Raw genomic sequence first — 15,360 nt, forward strand, 5'->3', positions numbered from 1 at the left:
CCTGGTTCAGCTCTTAGTCCCAGGCCCCCTAATTAAATCCCATAGTCTAGCATCGCTACTTTAATCATGAATTATTCCCCTCAATCTTACAGTGTAGATTCCCGTGATATTAAGGCTGCTATTTAAGGATGGTGACAGAAGCCTACTACCACAATAGACCACAAATTAAGATGCCCTCTCCTTCTCCCTCTCCCTAAACCCCCCCCCCCTCTCTCTCTCTCTCTCTCTCTCTCTCTCTCTCTCTCTCTCTCTCTCTCAGGTACTCGTCTACCTGAGAAAGGGCCTGCGACAGGCAGCATCATCGGGGCGATCATCGGGGTCATCATCCTCCTGGCCATCATCGGCACCGCCGTGGCCTTCTACCGCAAACGCCGCGAACAAATGCTGAACGGAGAGTATGTCTGCCTGCTTCCTGTCTGTCTGTCTGCTTCCTGTCTGTCTGCCTGCTTCCTGTCTGTCTGCCTGCTTCCTGTCTGTCTGCTTCCTGTCTGTCTGCCTGCTTCCTGTCTGTCTGTCTGCTTCCTGTCTGTCTGCTTCCTGTCTGTCTGCCTGCTTCCTGTCTGTCTGTCTGCTTCCTGTCTGTCTGTCTGCTTCCTGTCTGTCTGCTTCCTGTCTGTCTGCTTCCTGTCTGTCTGTCTGCTTCCTGTCTGTCTGCCTGCTTCCTGTCTGTCCACAGAGACCAGGCAGTGTCCTATCCAATGACTTGTTCACTGACATGATTACATCTGGCTCTCTCTTTCCCCAGTGGCCCCCCCAAGTACAAACCCCCTCCCCCTAAGAAGACCAACAGCTCTACTGACAGGGTGAGTGAGTCAGTGTGTGTGTGTGTGTGTGTGTGTGAGGGACGTGGCACGATGTGTAGGACTGAGCCGTAGCTCTCCAGAGATCAAGGCTTCCCCTTCAGAACCGGTCTCAGATTAATGGCCTGAGGATCTGAATACCGGCCCTTAGACAGGAAGGAACTGGAGATGCGTGTGATGAGATGGTATGTGGTTGTGTCCCTGCAGCTGAACACCAGCCGCGATCCAGTCTCAGAGGATAGGCCTCTGCAGAATCTGTACCACACTTCCCAGGATGCCGAGCCAGTCACGGTATGACATCATCTGCGTGTTGTATCTGTTTAGTACGGGTGCACTGGAATGCTGTAGCGTTACACTGTCTCTTATCACGTTATTGATTGCAAATCAATTCGTAATAATGAAATCTCATGAAATGGTGTGAAACTGTGATGTATATGATTTGGTTGAAGTGTTATTACGCCTGTCCTACTTTCGAGTCATTCTTTAACGCGGTACTGAGTTTGTCATCCTTGTGTCCGTGCCTCTGTTTGTTGCTGCCAGGATCTGGATGCGTACTATGATGATGCCGATGACGAACGTAATGACAGCGAGCATTACCACGCTGGCGCCCCCTCTGGTTGGGATGACCCCAGCCACAACGAGGTCCCACCCCCCTACGCTCACCTGGCCAATGAGTATCAGGAGCCTCCCGCTAGCGTGAACCGTGGAGACAGTTTTGTGTCGCCTGCCATGTTTGTTTGAGCGTGTGCTCATGTGTGTGTGTGTGTGTGTGTGTGTGAATGAGTGACTGACTGATCATATTGTTGAAGTACAATCATCAACTCGAATCCTTAAAAAACAAAACAAGATCACATATCTACATGATGATGCTATTGAGAACAATGAGATAGTAACGTTTTTTTTACAGATACAGCTTGGAAAATACCACTATGCTTGACGAAAAATCTGCCAAACTAGCTCCCATAACTTAATCTCCCCTGGAATAGCATGACAGAATGTGCGTGCCTGTAGCTCCTGTGTCTGAAGAGTGTTTCGGTTCCTAGAACACACAGTTACGTTACACTGCAACCACAGTGCATGTTGTGGTTAACTGAACACGAGCAACTCTTACCGCCTGTTGCGTGCGTAAAACATGTTTGTCTATTCATGCTTGCGTGCACTTGTTAATGTGTGTATGTGTGAGCGTGTGTGTGTGTGTGTGTCTGCCAGACAGCCAGTGTGTTGACAGGAACACACAGCGTACTCTTGGCTCCCTGTGGAGACGCCATTATCTGCTGTTGCTGGGCCTGTCTCCGCTAAAAACAACCTGAGCTGAGGCTATCAGATATCCCCTCCCTCTCAGCTTGGAAGCAGACCACTGATAGACCAGGTCCAGTAACCTCCTTTACGTCCTGTTGACCTTCGACCTGTGACTTGGCCCAGTTCCATGGAGCCAGATCTCCCCCCCCCCCCCCCCCCCCCCCCCCCCCCCCCCCCCCGGTCCTCACCCTGCAGGTGTGAAACTGATCCTTAGGCCAGTGGGTGTTGTACTCTGGTTCTAGTAAACCCTAGGCCTGGTCATTAGGTGAGTTTAGCCTTTCTCCTAGCCATAGTTTATACGGATTTAGAATACAGGGAACATATAGTTGTCTTCAGGTACTGTAGAACTTACTAAAGCCATAGCTGATGGAAAGAGAGTGTTTCCCCGGACTTGTTGTCAAGCAATACGTCGATTTTATGTTAAAAAGGGAAAATCTGTTACTATTTAAACGTTAAGACAGTTGGTCCAGTGCTACTTGTGCCTGCTGGTTAAGGTGTGGATCTGATCCCATGTTGTTCTGCTAGAGTGTTCAAATTAGGTCTGTGTGTCCAGATAAGGTCTGTCCAGTTCTTTACCAAACTACTCTTTTGAGTGGATGGAATTCAAATGGAACTGATACCAAACCTGTTACAATATGATTGAGACAATCCATTTTCATGGTCGGCTTTTTTCATACACACATCAGGGTTATTTTAGGCAAATCACTCCATTGTTACTGAGCCTTTGAAAAATAATGGCCTGACAGGGTATGAGTTTCTGCTTTAGAAATTATGAATCAAAATAATGGTTTAAATTGAATGTTTTTTTTATTTTTTATGAATTCTGTCTCTCTTTTTCTTTTGTCTACTGTGATGTTTGGGTGCGTGTTATTTTCATAATCATGAAGTTACATACTGTGATTCAATAAACGGAAACATTTGAATTGGTCGAGTCATTCAAGGTGATAATTGTATCGGGAGGGTAAATGTCTTGGTCTTGCAGTACCACTTGGTTGCCAGGAAGGATTGTTACAGCAACGCTTCCCCTCTGCAGACAGAATGTTCTTGAACATTATTGAACCCATAGAAATAAAATAAAAACGTGTACATTCTCAGAAATGATCATTGAGCATAGCATAATTTTTTTTAGATTATTATAATCCTTTGTTAACCGTCAAGATTAGATATAGTTGGTTACTCAAATAAATAGTAATATCATGCTGCAGTCTTTTGTGGACTGCACCAGACAGTTCCCTCAAGGGCCACTAGAGGGCGCTGGATACTGCATTCTGAGAGGATTCAGCTGTACGAAGACTCAGGCCTCACAATGCAGTAGTAGGCCTCTCTTCAGTTTTAAATCATCTTGTCTTTCGCAACACACATTGTACTCTTTCAAAACACACGCGCACACACACACGCAGACCCTACACCCCATCCTCGACCCACGTGACAGGAAAACTTTCTGCGGCTCATCCAGGCCCCCCGACCCACACGCCCGACAGGATGTGCTGGTTGAGATGACACGCTCCCTGAGTTACAGGTAATCCCGTGACACACCGAGACGACCCGAAGCCGCAGCCTGCCTGTGGGGGAGACGCACAGCATCGTTGTGGTTTCAGCCGCTCCCTCGTGTCCCGCGGGGTCTGAGACGGCGCCACGGAGGAGGAGCCTCTTGGCGTGGGGCGCCGCGTCCCTGAGCAGAGGCGTACACAGGAGCTCCCAGCCCCAGCATGACTCTGCAATCTCTCCTGGCCGCTGGGGAGCTGCGGATCTCCTCGATCAGCATTCTGCTCGTTCACACACACAGAAGGACACAGCGGGGGGGGGGGGGGGGGAGGGGAGAGGGAGGAGGAGGCGGCACCACCTGAGGAGTCCGCTCAATGATATTACTGATCCACCGTTCCCCAACGCCAGAGAACCTGTGTCCCCGTTCTAAGCACAGGGAGAGGTTAGACAGAACCTGTGTCCCCGTTCTAAGCACAGAAAGAGGGTAGACAGAACCTGTGTCCCCGTTCTAAGCACAGAAAGAGGGTAGACAGAACCTGTGTCCCTGTTCTAAGAACAGGGAGAAGTTAGAGGGAAGCTGTGGGGTTAGGAGATTGATCAGGTCAGGCTGAACGAAGGCTGGATTCCATGAGAACATTTACGGTTGTGGAAGAAATCAGGAACGAGCCCACAACTGGTTACTATTTTTACCGGGTTGTTACACTGTGGTTACGTCAAAAACCCGAACGCTTCCATGTGTGTCACGCTGGTTTGGTCAGTCCCGGATGGCCCCTGCAGCATTCAAACACAGCGGGAATCAAAGCCTAACATGTAGTAGACTGGTAGATTACCAACATGAAGCATACCATCATTAAAGGGATTCGTAGTATACTTCAAGCCTTTCCTTGCACTGAAGTAGTTAATGCCTGCTAAATAAAACACAAGAATAATATTTATGACCTGGGAGAACGTGAGGAATATTGTAAAGTTTGATCTGTATTGATTGGCAGAGAGCAGAGTACCAGCCAGCGGACTGAGTTCATGATTCTTGTGTTTGATGTGCAGTGATTCAAGAGTGAGAACCTAAGAAAGCACGATCAATGAATCGAAGACACTGCATTTCCTGTTTCCTGTCTCTGCATCATGCTCTTCACCATCTCACGTTTCCAAACTCTGCAAGGAGTAATACAAGACTTCAAATAGTTGTATTTCTTTTATAGCTACTAATGCAGTGTTTACTTATTGAATAATCAGACTAATAGTAACAAGCACATGTCAGCAGCGTGAAATTATATCCGTTTGCTAAAAGTAGAGTTACGAATTTGATTGCTCATTGACAACCAGCAGGGGTTCAGCTACTAACAAGCACCGCTTAGTATAGTAGGAGACTAGCCCTTAGCCTCTCTCACTACGGCTAAGCTGTTTAAAAATAGAGAAGCAAAAGAGAGCTATTGGACGGAGAGGAGATGACGATGTCGAGAGACAGGAAGAGTAGGGGGCTGGAGAGACTCATGGTGCAGAGATAAGGAGGGATTTGTCTTCGCCTCTCCAGGTGCCCTTGGCTGCCAATCACGGAAAAGGCCACAATAATAGCACACACACACACACACAGTGAGTGAACACAAACCCACTGGGAGTCGCCTGCTGCTTGATGGACAACACACACTTTTTCAAACCTCATCATGTGTCTAACTATGATGAGCATGTTTGCCTGTGTGGTTCTTACTTGGTTGGTGAGTATGCGCACGCACACATACACACACACACGCACACATACACACACACACACACACACCAGCAGGCCTAGTAGTTTGGTCAGAACAACCTTCTTTTATCACATAATGTAACATGTGGTTGATGAACTGGTTAAACCGACTATAAAAACCTCACATTTCTAGAGTTGAGTAAGAGTACGACAGTACAGGAACTTGACATAGATGACACGGAGAAGAATGTTCAGTCAAGCCAAGCTTATCGTCTCTTGTTACATTTGTATGTGCCTGAAGAGAGAGGGGGCCAGGTTTGGCCTGGGACTTAATCAGCACCACTCCACCTTATGGGCCCCTTAAGAGGATAAAGTTAACACAAGACTGGCCCCCCTGTAGTGTGTGTGTGTGTGTGTCTGTGTGTGTGTGTGTGTGTGTGTGTGTGTGCATGTACGTGTGCATAATTGTAAAGAACAGTGACTGAGATTAGGGAAATTGAATCAGAAGATTAATATGTGTCCAGTGCAGGAAAGTGGCCTTATCTTGATACCAGCCTTTTCTAAAGACAAACAGGTGACCCGCAGCACTGTGGGGCCTCTTAACCCAAACCCTTATTTCGGTATCTCTCTCTCTTCCATCCCTTCCCCTCATCTCCCCTTTTGGGTGTGACCCTCCGGCGACCCCAGACTGGACGGACGCGCTGTGTGAGAGGAGAGCCGGGGGACGAGGGGGAGGCTGGTCCAGACAGCATGGTGAGTGACCCCTACTCCAGACCATGGAGATAAGATAGGCATGAGCCTCGTCTCTGACAGCGCCATAGAGACACCGAGAGAGAGGGGGAGAGAGAGAGAGACAGAGAGAGAGAGAGAGAGAGAGAGAGAGGGAAATATCTGTCTGAGTATTGGCAAGGTTTCATACAAAGAGAGAGAGAGAGAGTGAGAGAGAGAGAGATAGAGAAAGAGACACCAAGAGAGAGAGGAAAGAGAGCGGGGTTGGGGGATAAATTGGCTTTGGGGATTAAGACCGAGCCTGTAGGTCATACAAGGCCGGTGGACAGCTGGAGCCAGAGCACTGCTTGATCCACACACCACGTCGCATTAGCCAGGCCCTCACTACGGCTCCACCAACGAGCCCGATTGGTAGTGCTTGAAATAGAATGTAGCGCATCACTATGCCAAACCTTGCCATTAGGCTTGGTTAGACAATAAGGACATTCACACTTCAAACTATTCATGAGAAAAATATATTTCTTCACGTCGGCCGCTGGGGCTTGGAATAGCGGAATGTCACTTAGGAGACATTCCAGAACCACGCACCAGGGGGATGCCACGCCCGGCAGAGCAATGTCGCCCGATCACACGCGCTTTGTTCTGGCCAGAAGCTTTGGAGACACTTGATAAGGCAACACGTGGCTGCTGAGAAGGGTGGGATGGTTTCTGTCAAAACACAACCTGACTTCAGCACCAGCAAACAACCCCACACAAAACGCTGAATGCATTGGTATGTTATAGATGGATATTTATTTGTTTATATTGTTTTAAATATATAGAAAATTGTCCAATTATAATAATTGCATATTGTATCACACTGCAGGTTTAGGGGTGCTATTAATATTCAACAGATGTTAGATAACTATCAACAGTAACTCTGTTGGTTGCAAGTAGTTAAGAAAGACTCAGGATTAGTGGGTAGGTAGGGTTAGCGGAATATTAATGGATGATTAGATGAGCGTCTACAGACCATCTATGAAGGCCCCTTCGAATGACACCGTCACTACATATTATAATACAAATGAATGGATGCAAACATGAATGAATGACGGCGTGACATCAAGTGCCAACCCAACAAACCCCACCTTCACAGGCCAGACGAGCGTTTGAAGAAAAACTCGAACAGCCCAGGGAAATGTAGCAAACCGCCAGGGCCAATACGAGCACGGCAGCTAACAGATTGATCCGAGCGGTGCCTGCTGTAGTAGGGTCGATGTGTCAGAGTGGGGGGATGATTCGTCGCTCGGGCGGGCCGTGACCTAAAACACCAACTACCAGTCGACGAGGAGCAGTGATCTGGCGGATCCCGATACTGATTCAGGACCAGACGCATTGACCTTCGCTATGATCTGTGACCATTTTGGGGCAGGGTGAGCTGATGGTGGATCTGTGTGGAGCAGCCTGGCACGATCGGTTGTTTACAGTCGATATGTCTGACTGCGGACAGAGATGGGAATGTTTGTGTCTCTGACTGGGAGCTACGGGGAGAGAACAAGCACTTGGAGGCTGATGGGAATGTTGCCTGTTTACAAGATGGAGTGGCGTCAGCTGTGCTGTGTGTACGGACTGCTCTTCTCTTGACTGTCCCAGTTGAACACTGAGGAAGTCCTTCTGAAACATTGCCAGTTGGGCAGAAACATTCCTGGAATACTCTGCAGGCATTCCCATTCCCTGTTTCTCGACAGAAAGTCATTAAGTATCAATCCTTCCCCCCTCCTCCTGTGAAACAATAGCTGATCCCTCCAACAATCCCCCCACAACGAATTGAGTCCCAGCTCTTATCCGGTCGCGTCAGGTCATGAATACAGAGTGTCTCCCTTCACTGCAGCCGCGGAGGGAGTGGACCCGCAGACACGGTAGCGCTCCCCACCTTGTTAGTCAGGTAAACACTGCTCCATCTGCTCCTCCCCTACTGAGGGATGAACAGGGAGAGAGAGAGAGAGAGAGAGAGAGAGAGAGACAGAGACAGAGACAGAGAGAGACAGAGAGAGAGAGAGAGAGAGACAGAGAGAGAGACAGAGACAGAGAGAGAGAGACAGAGAGAGAGAGAGACAGACAGACAGACAGAGAGAGAGAGAGAGAGAGAGAGAGAGAGAGAGAGAGAGAGAGAGAGAGAGAGAGAGACAGACAGAGAGACAGAGAGAGACAGAGAGAGACAGAGAGAGACACAGAGACAGACAAAGACAGAGAGACAGACAAAGACAGAGAGAGACCGAGAGAGACCGAGAGAGAGAGAGGCATAGAGAACAGGAGAGAAAGAGAGAGGGGGGGCGAGAAGCACAAAGAGAGTTACGCATCATCTTCTCACTCTACATTCAGTGCTACTCATCGTTTCTCTTTAGCTTAAGTACTCTATTAGAGATCAGGCATAAGCGCTGAAAGAAACCAGACTAATTTTGACGTTGGCCATATAACGATGAGCTCAGTGATTACATCATCATCTGTATATGACAGGGCCGGCGAAAGGTGATGGTGATTTCATTAGTCACATGATGCAACGTTACTGGACAGGCATGTGTGCTGTTTAAACCCACCAAGTCAAACCGTCTTGTTTTCAAATGAGGTCATCTACAGGGGAGGGGAGGAGGGGAGGGGAGGCTCGTTCTCGGTTCAAATGTGTTGAAATTCCTTCTGGCCGCTGTTCAGCCTCCGAGACGTGACTGAGGTCGGTTGTTGTTCAAGTGTGAATGTGATCCTGCTAGAAAAACCGTCCGTGGCACTCCATCCAACCCAGAGCAGAGGGAATCCTTGACCCTCGCTTCCCTTCCCCTCTCCCTGCTCCTCTCCTCATTCCCCTCCCCCATTCCCCTCCCATTGGCTCCTCTAGCTGAGAGTCTTAATGAGTCCAGCCAATCCGATCATCCCACCACGAAGCCAGATGTTTCACTCTCGATGATTACTGAACGCTCGAGTGCCGACCAAAAATCCCTCTTTTGTGAACACCCTACACATGCATACGTAAACACACAGACTCTATAGCGAAACATGCGCTTTCTTCATACATAGACACAGAGTCAGGTGGCTGAGTGGTTAGGGAATCGGGCTAGTAATCTGAAGGTTGCCAGTTTGATTCCCGGCCGTGCCAAATGACGTTGTGTCCTTGGGCAAGGCACTTCACCCTACTTGCCTCGGGGGGAATGTCCCTGTACTTACTGTAAGTCGCTCTGGATAAGAGTGTCTGCTAAATGACTAAATGTCTTTTAAATGTCTAAACGTCTTCTACTTCAGTGCTGCACCTTTGTGACAGCCTGTGGGGAACTACAGCCCTCAGATATGTGTGCGTGTGTAGATCTTGTGCCTTAAACCGCACTACATCACATTGACGTCAGACAAAGCCCCTCCCCCTGCCCCTCGCCGCATGGCTGCCCGCAATCTCCAGAACCATCCGTGATAACTCTAGTCAGTCCGAAGACGACATACCCAGTGTGGTGATTCATGGAGATTAAAGCATGATTCCATTTCATTACTGCACAGACCGACCTTCGAGAGGCATGGGGATTTTTCAGGTCACATGCAAGATATCAACTGCAGTGTCACATCGGATATAAGCCTCTGCTGTGACGTCACCTGTGACTTTTGACATTTACATTTAGTCATTTAGCAGACGCTCTTATCCAGAGCGACTTACAGTAAGTACAGGGACATTCCACCGAAGCAAGTAGGGTGAAGTACCTTGCCCAAGGACACAACATCAGTTTGCATGACCGGGAATCGAACTGGCAACCTTCGGATTACTAGCCCGATTCCCTCACCACTCAACCACCTGACTCCCTCTGCGTTACAGAGAGAGGCAGCGCGGGGTTGCGACCATACGTCATGACAGGGTTAGCATTAGCCCGGATAGATGCCTGCTAATATCAGTCACTTGCACCACGACAAGCTCGCCACTGCAACCGTCCAATTGGGAGAGGACAGTCCAGAATACAAGCACCTTGATTGGCTGAGGAGCTGTGCTTTTCTAGGCTGGCATCTATAAGAAGCAGAGAGAAAACAGTCGCACTGACAACATCAGCAGGCAAAGGTTTACGTGCGACCATGTGAGGGTGGCATCACTGAGCATTTTCAACACACTCCAATAAATACTGTCATGCTCCAATACTACATGACAGCAGTATGTCCTGAACCATATGAGGGCATCGTCACGCAAACGACACCTGGTGTGTGTGTCTCAAAGCACACACTCTCCAGCTCTCCCCGAAAAGGCCCCTGGTCTTCCTCGATGTCCTCTGAGACCGCCACGTCGTAGGCACCATGGATGTGAACATACCAAGCGATTTACACATCACACACACACACACGTGCGGTATAACACACTTCCATAACGGATTCAAGAAGCATGTGAAAAGCCCTGGACATTCCCAAAGGCAAGACTGTTACCACGACGCGTTGACGTGTGTTTGGGTGAGAGTTAGGGAATGACTGGAAGGACAGGGAAATCAGCCAATCAGCCGATAGGGTCACCCCCACCCACCATCAGATGACCCTCGTCAACTGGATGAGGTTGCCCTGACAACAAACGCCTCCTTCTTTCATCTGTCCCCTCAATACATGTATCCCCTGTTTACACACACACATACACACACACACACATACATAAGAGGAAATGTGGAGAGAAAAATGTGTGTATACGACATAAATAGCTGAGCCGATAAAAGAGAGCGCGACTGACGCGCAACGTCTAAAAATAGACTCACCGTGAGTCCACACACATGAGAGAGAGAGGGAAAGAGAAGGAGAGAGGGAAAGAGGGAGAGAGCAAGGCAAGGAGAGAAGGGGGATGGAGTGAAGGATGTGAGGGGGGCAGCAGGGAGGGGTCTGTAGAGGACACGAGAGGTGGGCGTCATACACGGGCGAGGGGGGGTGGAGATTTAAGTACTGCAAAGTTGCAACATTGGCTTTTCTCCCGCCCCCTCTACAGATCCAGCTCGCGTGTCGTTACTGCTAAGTTAACGTTTCTTCTCCTCACAGCAGGTGTTCGAATACATATTTAATACGGAGCGCATAGATGCTACTTGGGCTGGATGCTAAAGTATACATATTGTGAATCTGCTCATCTGGCGGGCTCTGGCATCGAAAGGTTCCTGTTTGACAGTGCGGCTACGTCGGTTGGTGCTGATGAGAGCTCTGTTTGCGGTCGGAGCCGCCGCAAAGCATCACCAAACCTGGCAGACTCCCACTCGGAGAGCGCTAACGAACACCAGCCTCTTTCTGTCACAGCGGACCTGGAACAAAGCACAGCGCGCATGAGCGCACATACACACAGGCATGCACAGACACAGGCGCGAGTACTGTACACACACACACACACACACACACACAGGTGTGGTGTAGCTGGGGCTCAGTATCTGGGAGGAGAGTGGTGCAGTCGAGGACTGGGTGTGGTGGCCAGGGTGACTGGGTGCAGTGATAATGATGATGTAGCAGAGACACGGGGGGAAGAGGGGGTGGTTCGGTAAAGAGAGAGGAGGAGGACAGGAAGTGTGTACCAATGTGTCATGGATACGCGTCGCAGCGTACTGCGCCAGGTCGGCACTCTGTCAGACTGAGTCATTGGGCCTGGCGCTCCCCTCATCCTCACCCCCACATCCCCCGAGCCCCAATCACAGTGGTCCCACAGCTGGGCGGAACACACGCTCAATCTGTCACCGAGTAACAGAATGGGGCCAGTCGGCCCGGCAACGCCTTCTCTGATTGGGCCAGCCGGCAGTGCTGCAGACATTGAAGCTACAGGACACTTGTATAGGAGACAAGAACTTGAACGTGGCTCTCGTTCACTGCAATGGTCGCTACGGTGACCAGGTAGTTGGGTGGGGAGAGAGAGGAGTCCTAGATACTGTACTCAGTTCCCTAGCTCCCTGAGGCAGGCTGCTGTTTGGAGCTATACAAAGGAGAGCAGGAGAGACAGTGGAGGTTTCTGACTTGAGGGACAAATTTGGGAGGGATGCTCCCATAGAAGGACACAGGTGCCACAGTTCGGTGGTGACTAAAATGACCTGCCCTCTGGGTTCAGTGGGAGAGGAAAACCCTCTGAGATCACACACAATCCCTCTTCAGTGCCCTTCTCTTTCAAAGCTGTCCTCAAAACAAACCATTATTAACTTTGATATGTGACTTCTGCCTCTCCCCCCTCCCTCCCTCTTATCCCTATTCCATTCTCATCCCCCAACTCCAGCTTTTTTTTCAGATGAATACTTATGCAATGTAATAGTGTGGCGTGTTGTCAGTTTAATCTGGTTGGGATGACGTCTGTGTCTGTCAGCCAGAGGCCGAGAGATGGAATGAGAAGAGAGAGTGGGGGGGGGGGGGGGGGGGGGGGGAGGGAAAGAGAGAGAGGAAGAGAGGCATAGACAGAGAGAGAGTGAGAGAAAGAGAGAACCACAGTAGCTGAACTTTCAATCCTCTTAGTGTCTCTCCCATTCATCTCTCTACCACATAAACAGCACATCCACCTTCCTCTGCCATTCTCTATCCCGCTATTTCCAGCTATGAGCAGGAAGTATATCAGCGTTACATTTGAGTCACGATGAACAGGAGTACTGTCTATCCATCACCAGGTCCCTTCCTTTGGAATAATGACCTCTGTGGTACTTATAGCTAAGCATATTGAGGAAATTCTCTCTCCTCTGTATCTCTCTCTCCCCCTCTCTCATCTGCCCTTCCCTCTCCATCCCTCCCCTTCGTGAGTTCTTCACCCTCTCCATGTATCGCCCCCCTGCAAGGTCGTTGGCAAGGACGGCATGCTGCAAGCATTCCCCTCTGATTGGTCGGTGGGTCTTAAAGGGCCGGCGCCCCGCTGAGCACATGGGCCATTTTGAGATCTCCTACAGCAACTGTCATTTCCATCACCCCTGAAGCTGCTTACTGTACACAATACACAACACACACACACACACACACACATGCATCTTCCAATCGAACCAGGTTTAAGGCAGCTCTTTCTGTCATCCATGACACAACATCAGCCTTGACATAAAACACCTGTCAGCAGTTAGACTCATGACACACAGAACACGACACAAGTCAGTCACGCAACACAACACACCGAGCAAATAACTGCAACAATAACTAAGAATGACAGATTACAAAGTCAGCAGACCAGAACATGGCCAAAACAAACCCCACCAAAATGTGTAGCAGACACACAATGGCCAATAACAACAATCAGAGAGAGATTCTACTATTTACAAATGTAATGGAGGGGAAAAAATATGGAGAGTATGGCTGGGAATAAAACAAATGGTCTCAAGTAAAAAGTAATTATCATCCAAAACGTTGAGTTGATGCCAGCGGGTTTTAGAGTGAATTCCCCTTAAACAGAGTTCAAACGTTCCTCTACTAATCTGTTAGTCACTCTCCCTCAAAAGACATGTTTCTTTTCATTTATGTGTGTTTATTTAGCCATTCTGACATTTAAATAGTAGGTTCTTGTGTTGGTCTCAACTTCTTAGAGATAAGCTTTTATGGTAGTTAAGAGTGGTTTTGTGAGACAGTCCTAATTAACTTTACATAGAAACAATTTAATTTCTGTTCGTTGCAGTTGGCCTTTTGTTCAAAACCGCTGACTCAGATTTGACCTCTTTCAAGGTGTAAATTAATGCTGGCACAGTATAATTGATAAGAATACATTTATTTTCATGTATTTGTAAAAAAATACTAAGAAAACAAGAATAACCAATAAAATTAACAGCTTGGCCTACCTACTATACAGCATTTGGCGAAAGACAATATTTTTCATGGGTGGTGGTAGACTACATTGAAAGGAACTGTTGCGACCAAATCCATTGATTCACCTGTGCATTCGATCATTAGAAGGCAAAAGAAAAGTATTAAGTTAAATTCAAAATCGTTCCACAATTAACCTATTTATTATTTTTAGTCCGTAGATGTAAAGTAAACAAAACGTATTCTAAATGACCTGTCAGTCTAGTTGTAGTAGATCAGCCACCAACTTGTTCTTTCTTTTACACTATGCGCTACTGCTCTTGCATAACCTGCCATCCACACTGGAGTCCAAACGTTACAGTAACAGCCTACATAAAACCACAATCGACATTCTCAAACCGTTACGATATCATCCACTGCAAGGCAATTTTATTTGCAGACCTTGCAATTTCTCTATGCAAGAGGCGTCAGCCATCATTACGTGTCAGTAACAACGGGTCATGTGACCGGATATCCGCGCTATGAGTAGGAAAATGGGAAAACTTAGCCCCATCCTGTGTTATCAACTCCTATCGTTCAGAAATTGAATGGCATCGATTGCTCTACAGGACTCACCTGGAGAAGCTGGCTGTGCTCCGTTTTGCTCGTGGCTTCAGACCTGACAACCGACTGGTACAGTAAGTAACTTGTTGTCTACAGCTGAGCTAGCTTCTCGTTCTGTGTGGGGTTGCAAGCTAACCAGTACGAATTACGAAAAGACAGGGTGTTGATATCACACTCAGAGCTTGGAAACATAACTTGTACATAACATGTTAGCACCCTGGCCTGTGCCTGTGGCGTTTCTTCTGCAGTCGTTTTGTAGTTTTAGCTAGTCTAGCTAGCAATCTCTCTCAGAAGCTAACGAGCTGTTGAACTGATGTTCTACTGTAGCTAAGTAACCGCTCGCAGGTTTGTGACGTGGGACTGTGACTAGCTAGTTAGTTACTGTTAGCTTCACTTTTGGACACAAAAACGTAAATTATGTCTAAAACAGTGCAACGGAACCTTCCAGCCGATACAAGCAACGCAATCATTATCAAGACGAACATGTTGACACACTTATGTGGTCCAACCCCTTTTCTATAAATAAACTATATGTAAAATCGTATGATTTACACGTAATTATGAGAAAAATGTAGGGAGTAAAACAGGGTGGGGAGAGAGGGAGTAGCGGGAGAGAGAGAGTAGCAGGGGAGAGGGAGAGTAGCGGGGGAGAGAGAGATAAGAAAAGATGGGGGAGGTAAAAAGAGTAGAGTTTTGCTGCAGTGGTGGTTCTGAAAGGACAGCTACATGAGGGGGGGGGGGCTGTTACTGAACAAGATGTACAGTTTTAGCTGCAGGTGCTGTAGGGAACGAAGGGTATCTGAAAGTACAACTAGAGAGGTTACATGTACATGTTATTATGTGATTAGTTAGTAAGGTTATGTATAACAGGCTTGAGTGAAAACGGCAAACGAACGAAAAGACTGAAGAGTGTTTGTGTGGGTTTATGAGTGTGTCTGTCCACAGTAGACTTGGCTGTACCCAGAGTACACTTTGCTCCCTAGCTTTGCTTCATTAATCGGATTGGAACTTAAGATGTCTACCCTTGACTCCCTCTGAACTTCTCTTTCCACTCCT

The 15,360-nt window shown here is 48.1% G+C and overlaps 1 protein-coding gene across 1 annotated transcript; it reads left to right on the forward strand.

The window, feature by feature from the left end:
• The first annotated feature begins 256 nt into the window (after positions 1–256).
• Positions 257–3,022, forward strand: si:ch73-22o12.1 (uncharacterized). Its single transcript, XM_067238459.1, has 4 exons — positions 257–395; positions 746–803; positions 1,008–1,091; positions 1,341–3,022. The coding sequence occupies exons 1-4, from the start codon at positions 382–384 to the stop codon at positions 1,539–1,541; spliced, it is 357 nt and encodes a 118-aa protein (XP_067094560.1). The 5' UTR covers positions 257–381; the 3' UTR covers positions 1,542–3,022.
• The last annotated feature ends 12,338 nt before the right edge of the window (positions 3,023–15,360 follow it).

Source organism: Osmerus mordax, chromosome 6, assembly GCF_038355195.1.
Source record: "Osmerus mordax isolate fOsmMor3 chromosome 6, fOsmMor3.pri, whole genome shotgun sequence".
Lineage (NCBI taxonomy): Eukaryota > Metazoa > Chordata > Actinopteri > Osmeriformes > Osmeridae > Osmerus > Osmerus mordax.

Bases quoted from the DNA above. Each gene is read 5' to 3' on its own strand.
- si:ch73-22o12.1 (XM_067238459.1), top strand. The intron at 804-1,007 runs GTGAGTGAGTCA...GTGTCCCTGCAG, and splicing joins CCAACAGCTCTACTGACAGG to CTGAACACCAGCCGCGATCC. The intron at 1,092-1,340 runs GTATGACATCAT...TGTTGCTGCCAG, and splicing joins AGGATGCCGAGCCAGTCACG to GATCTGGATGCGTACTATGA.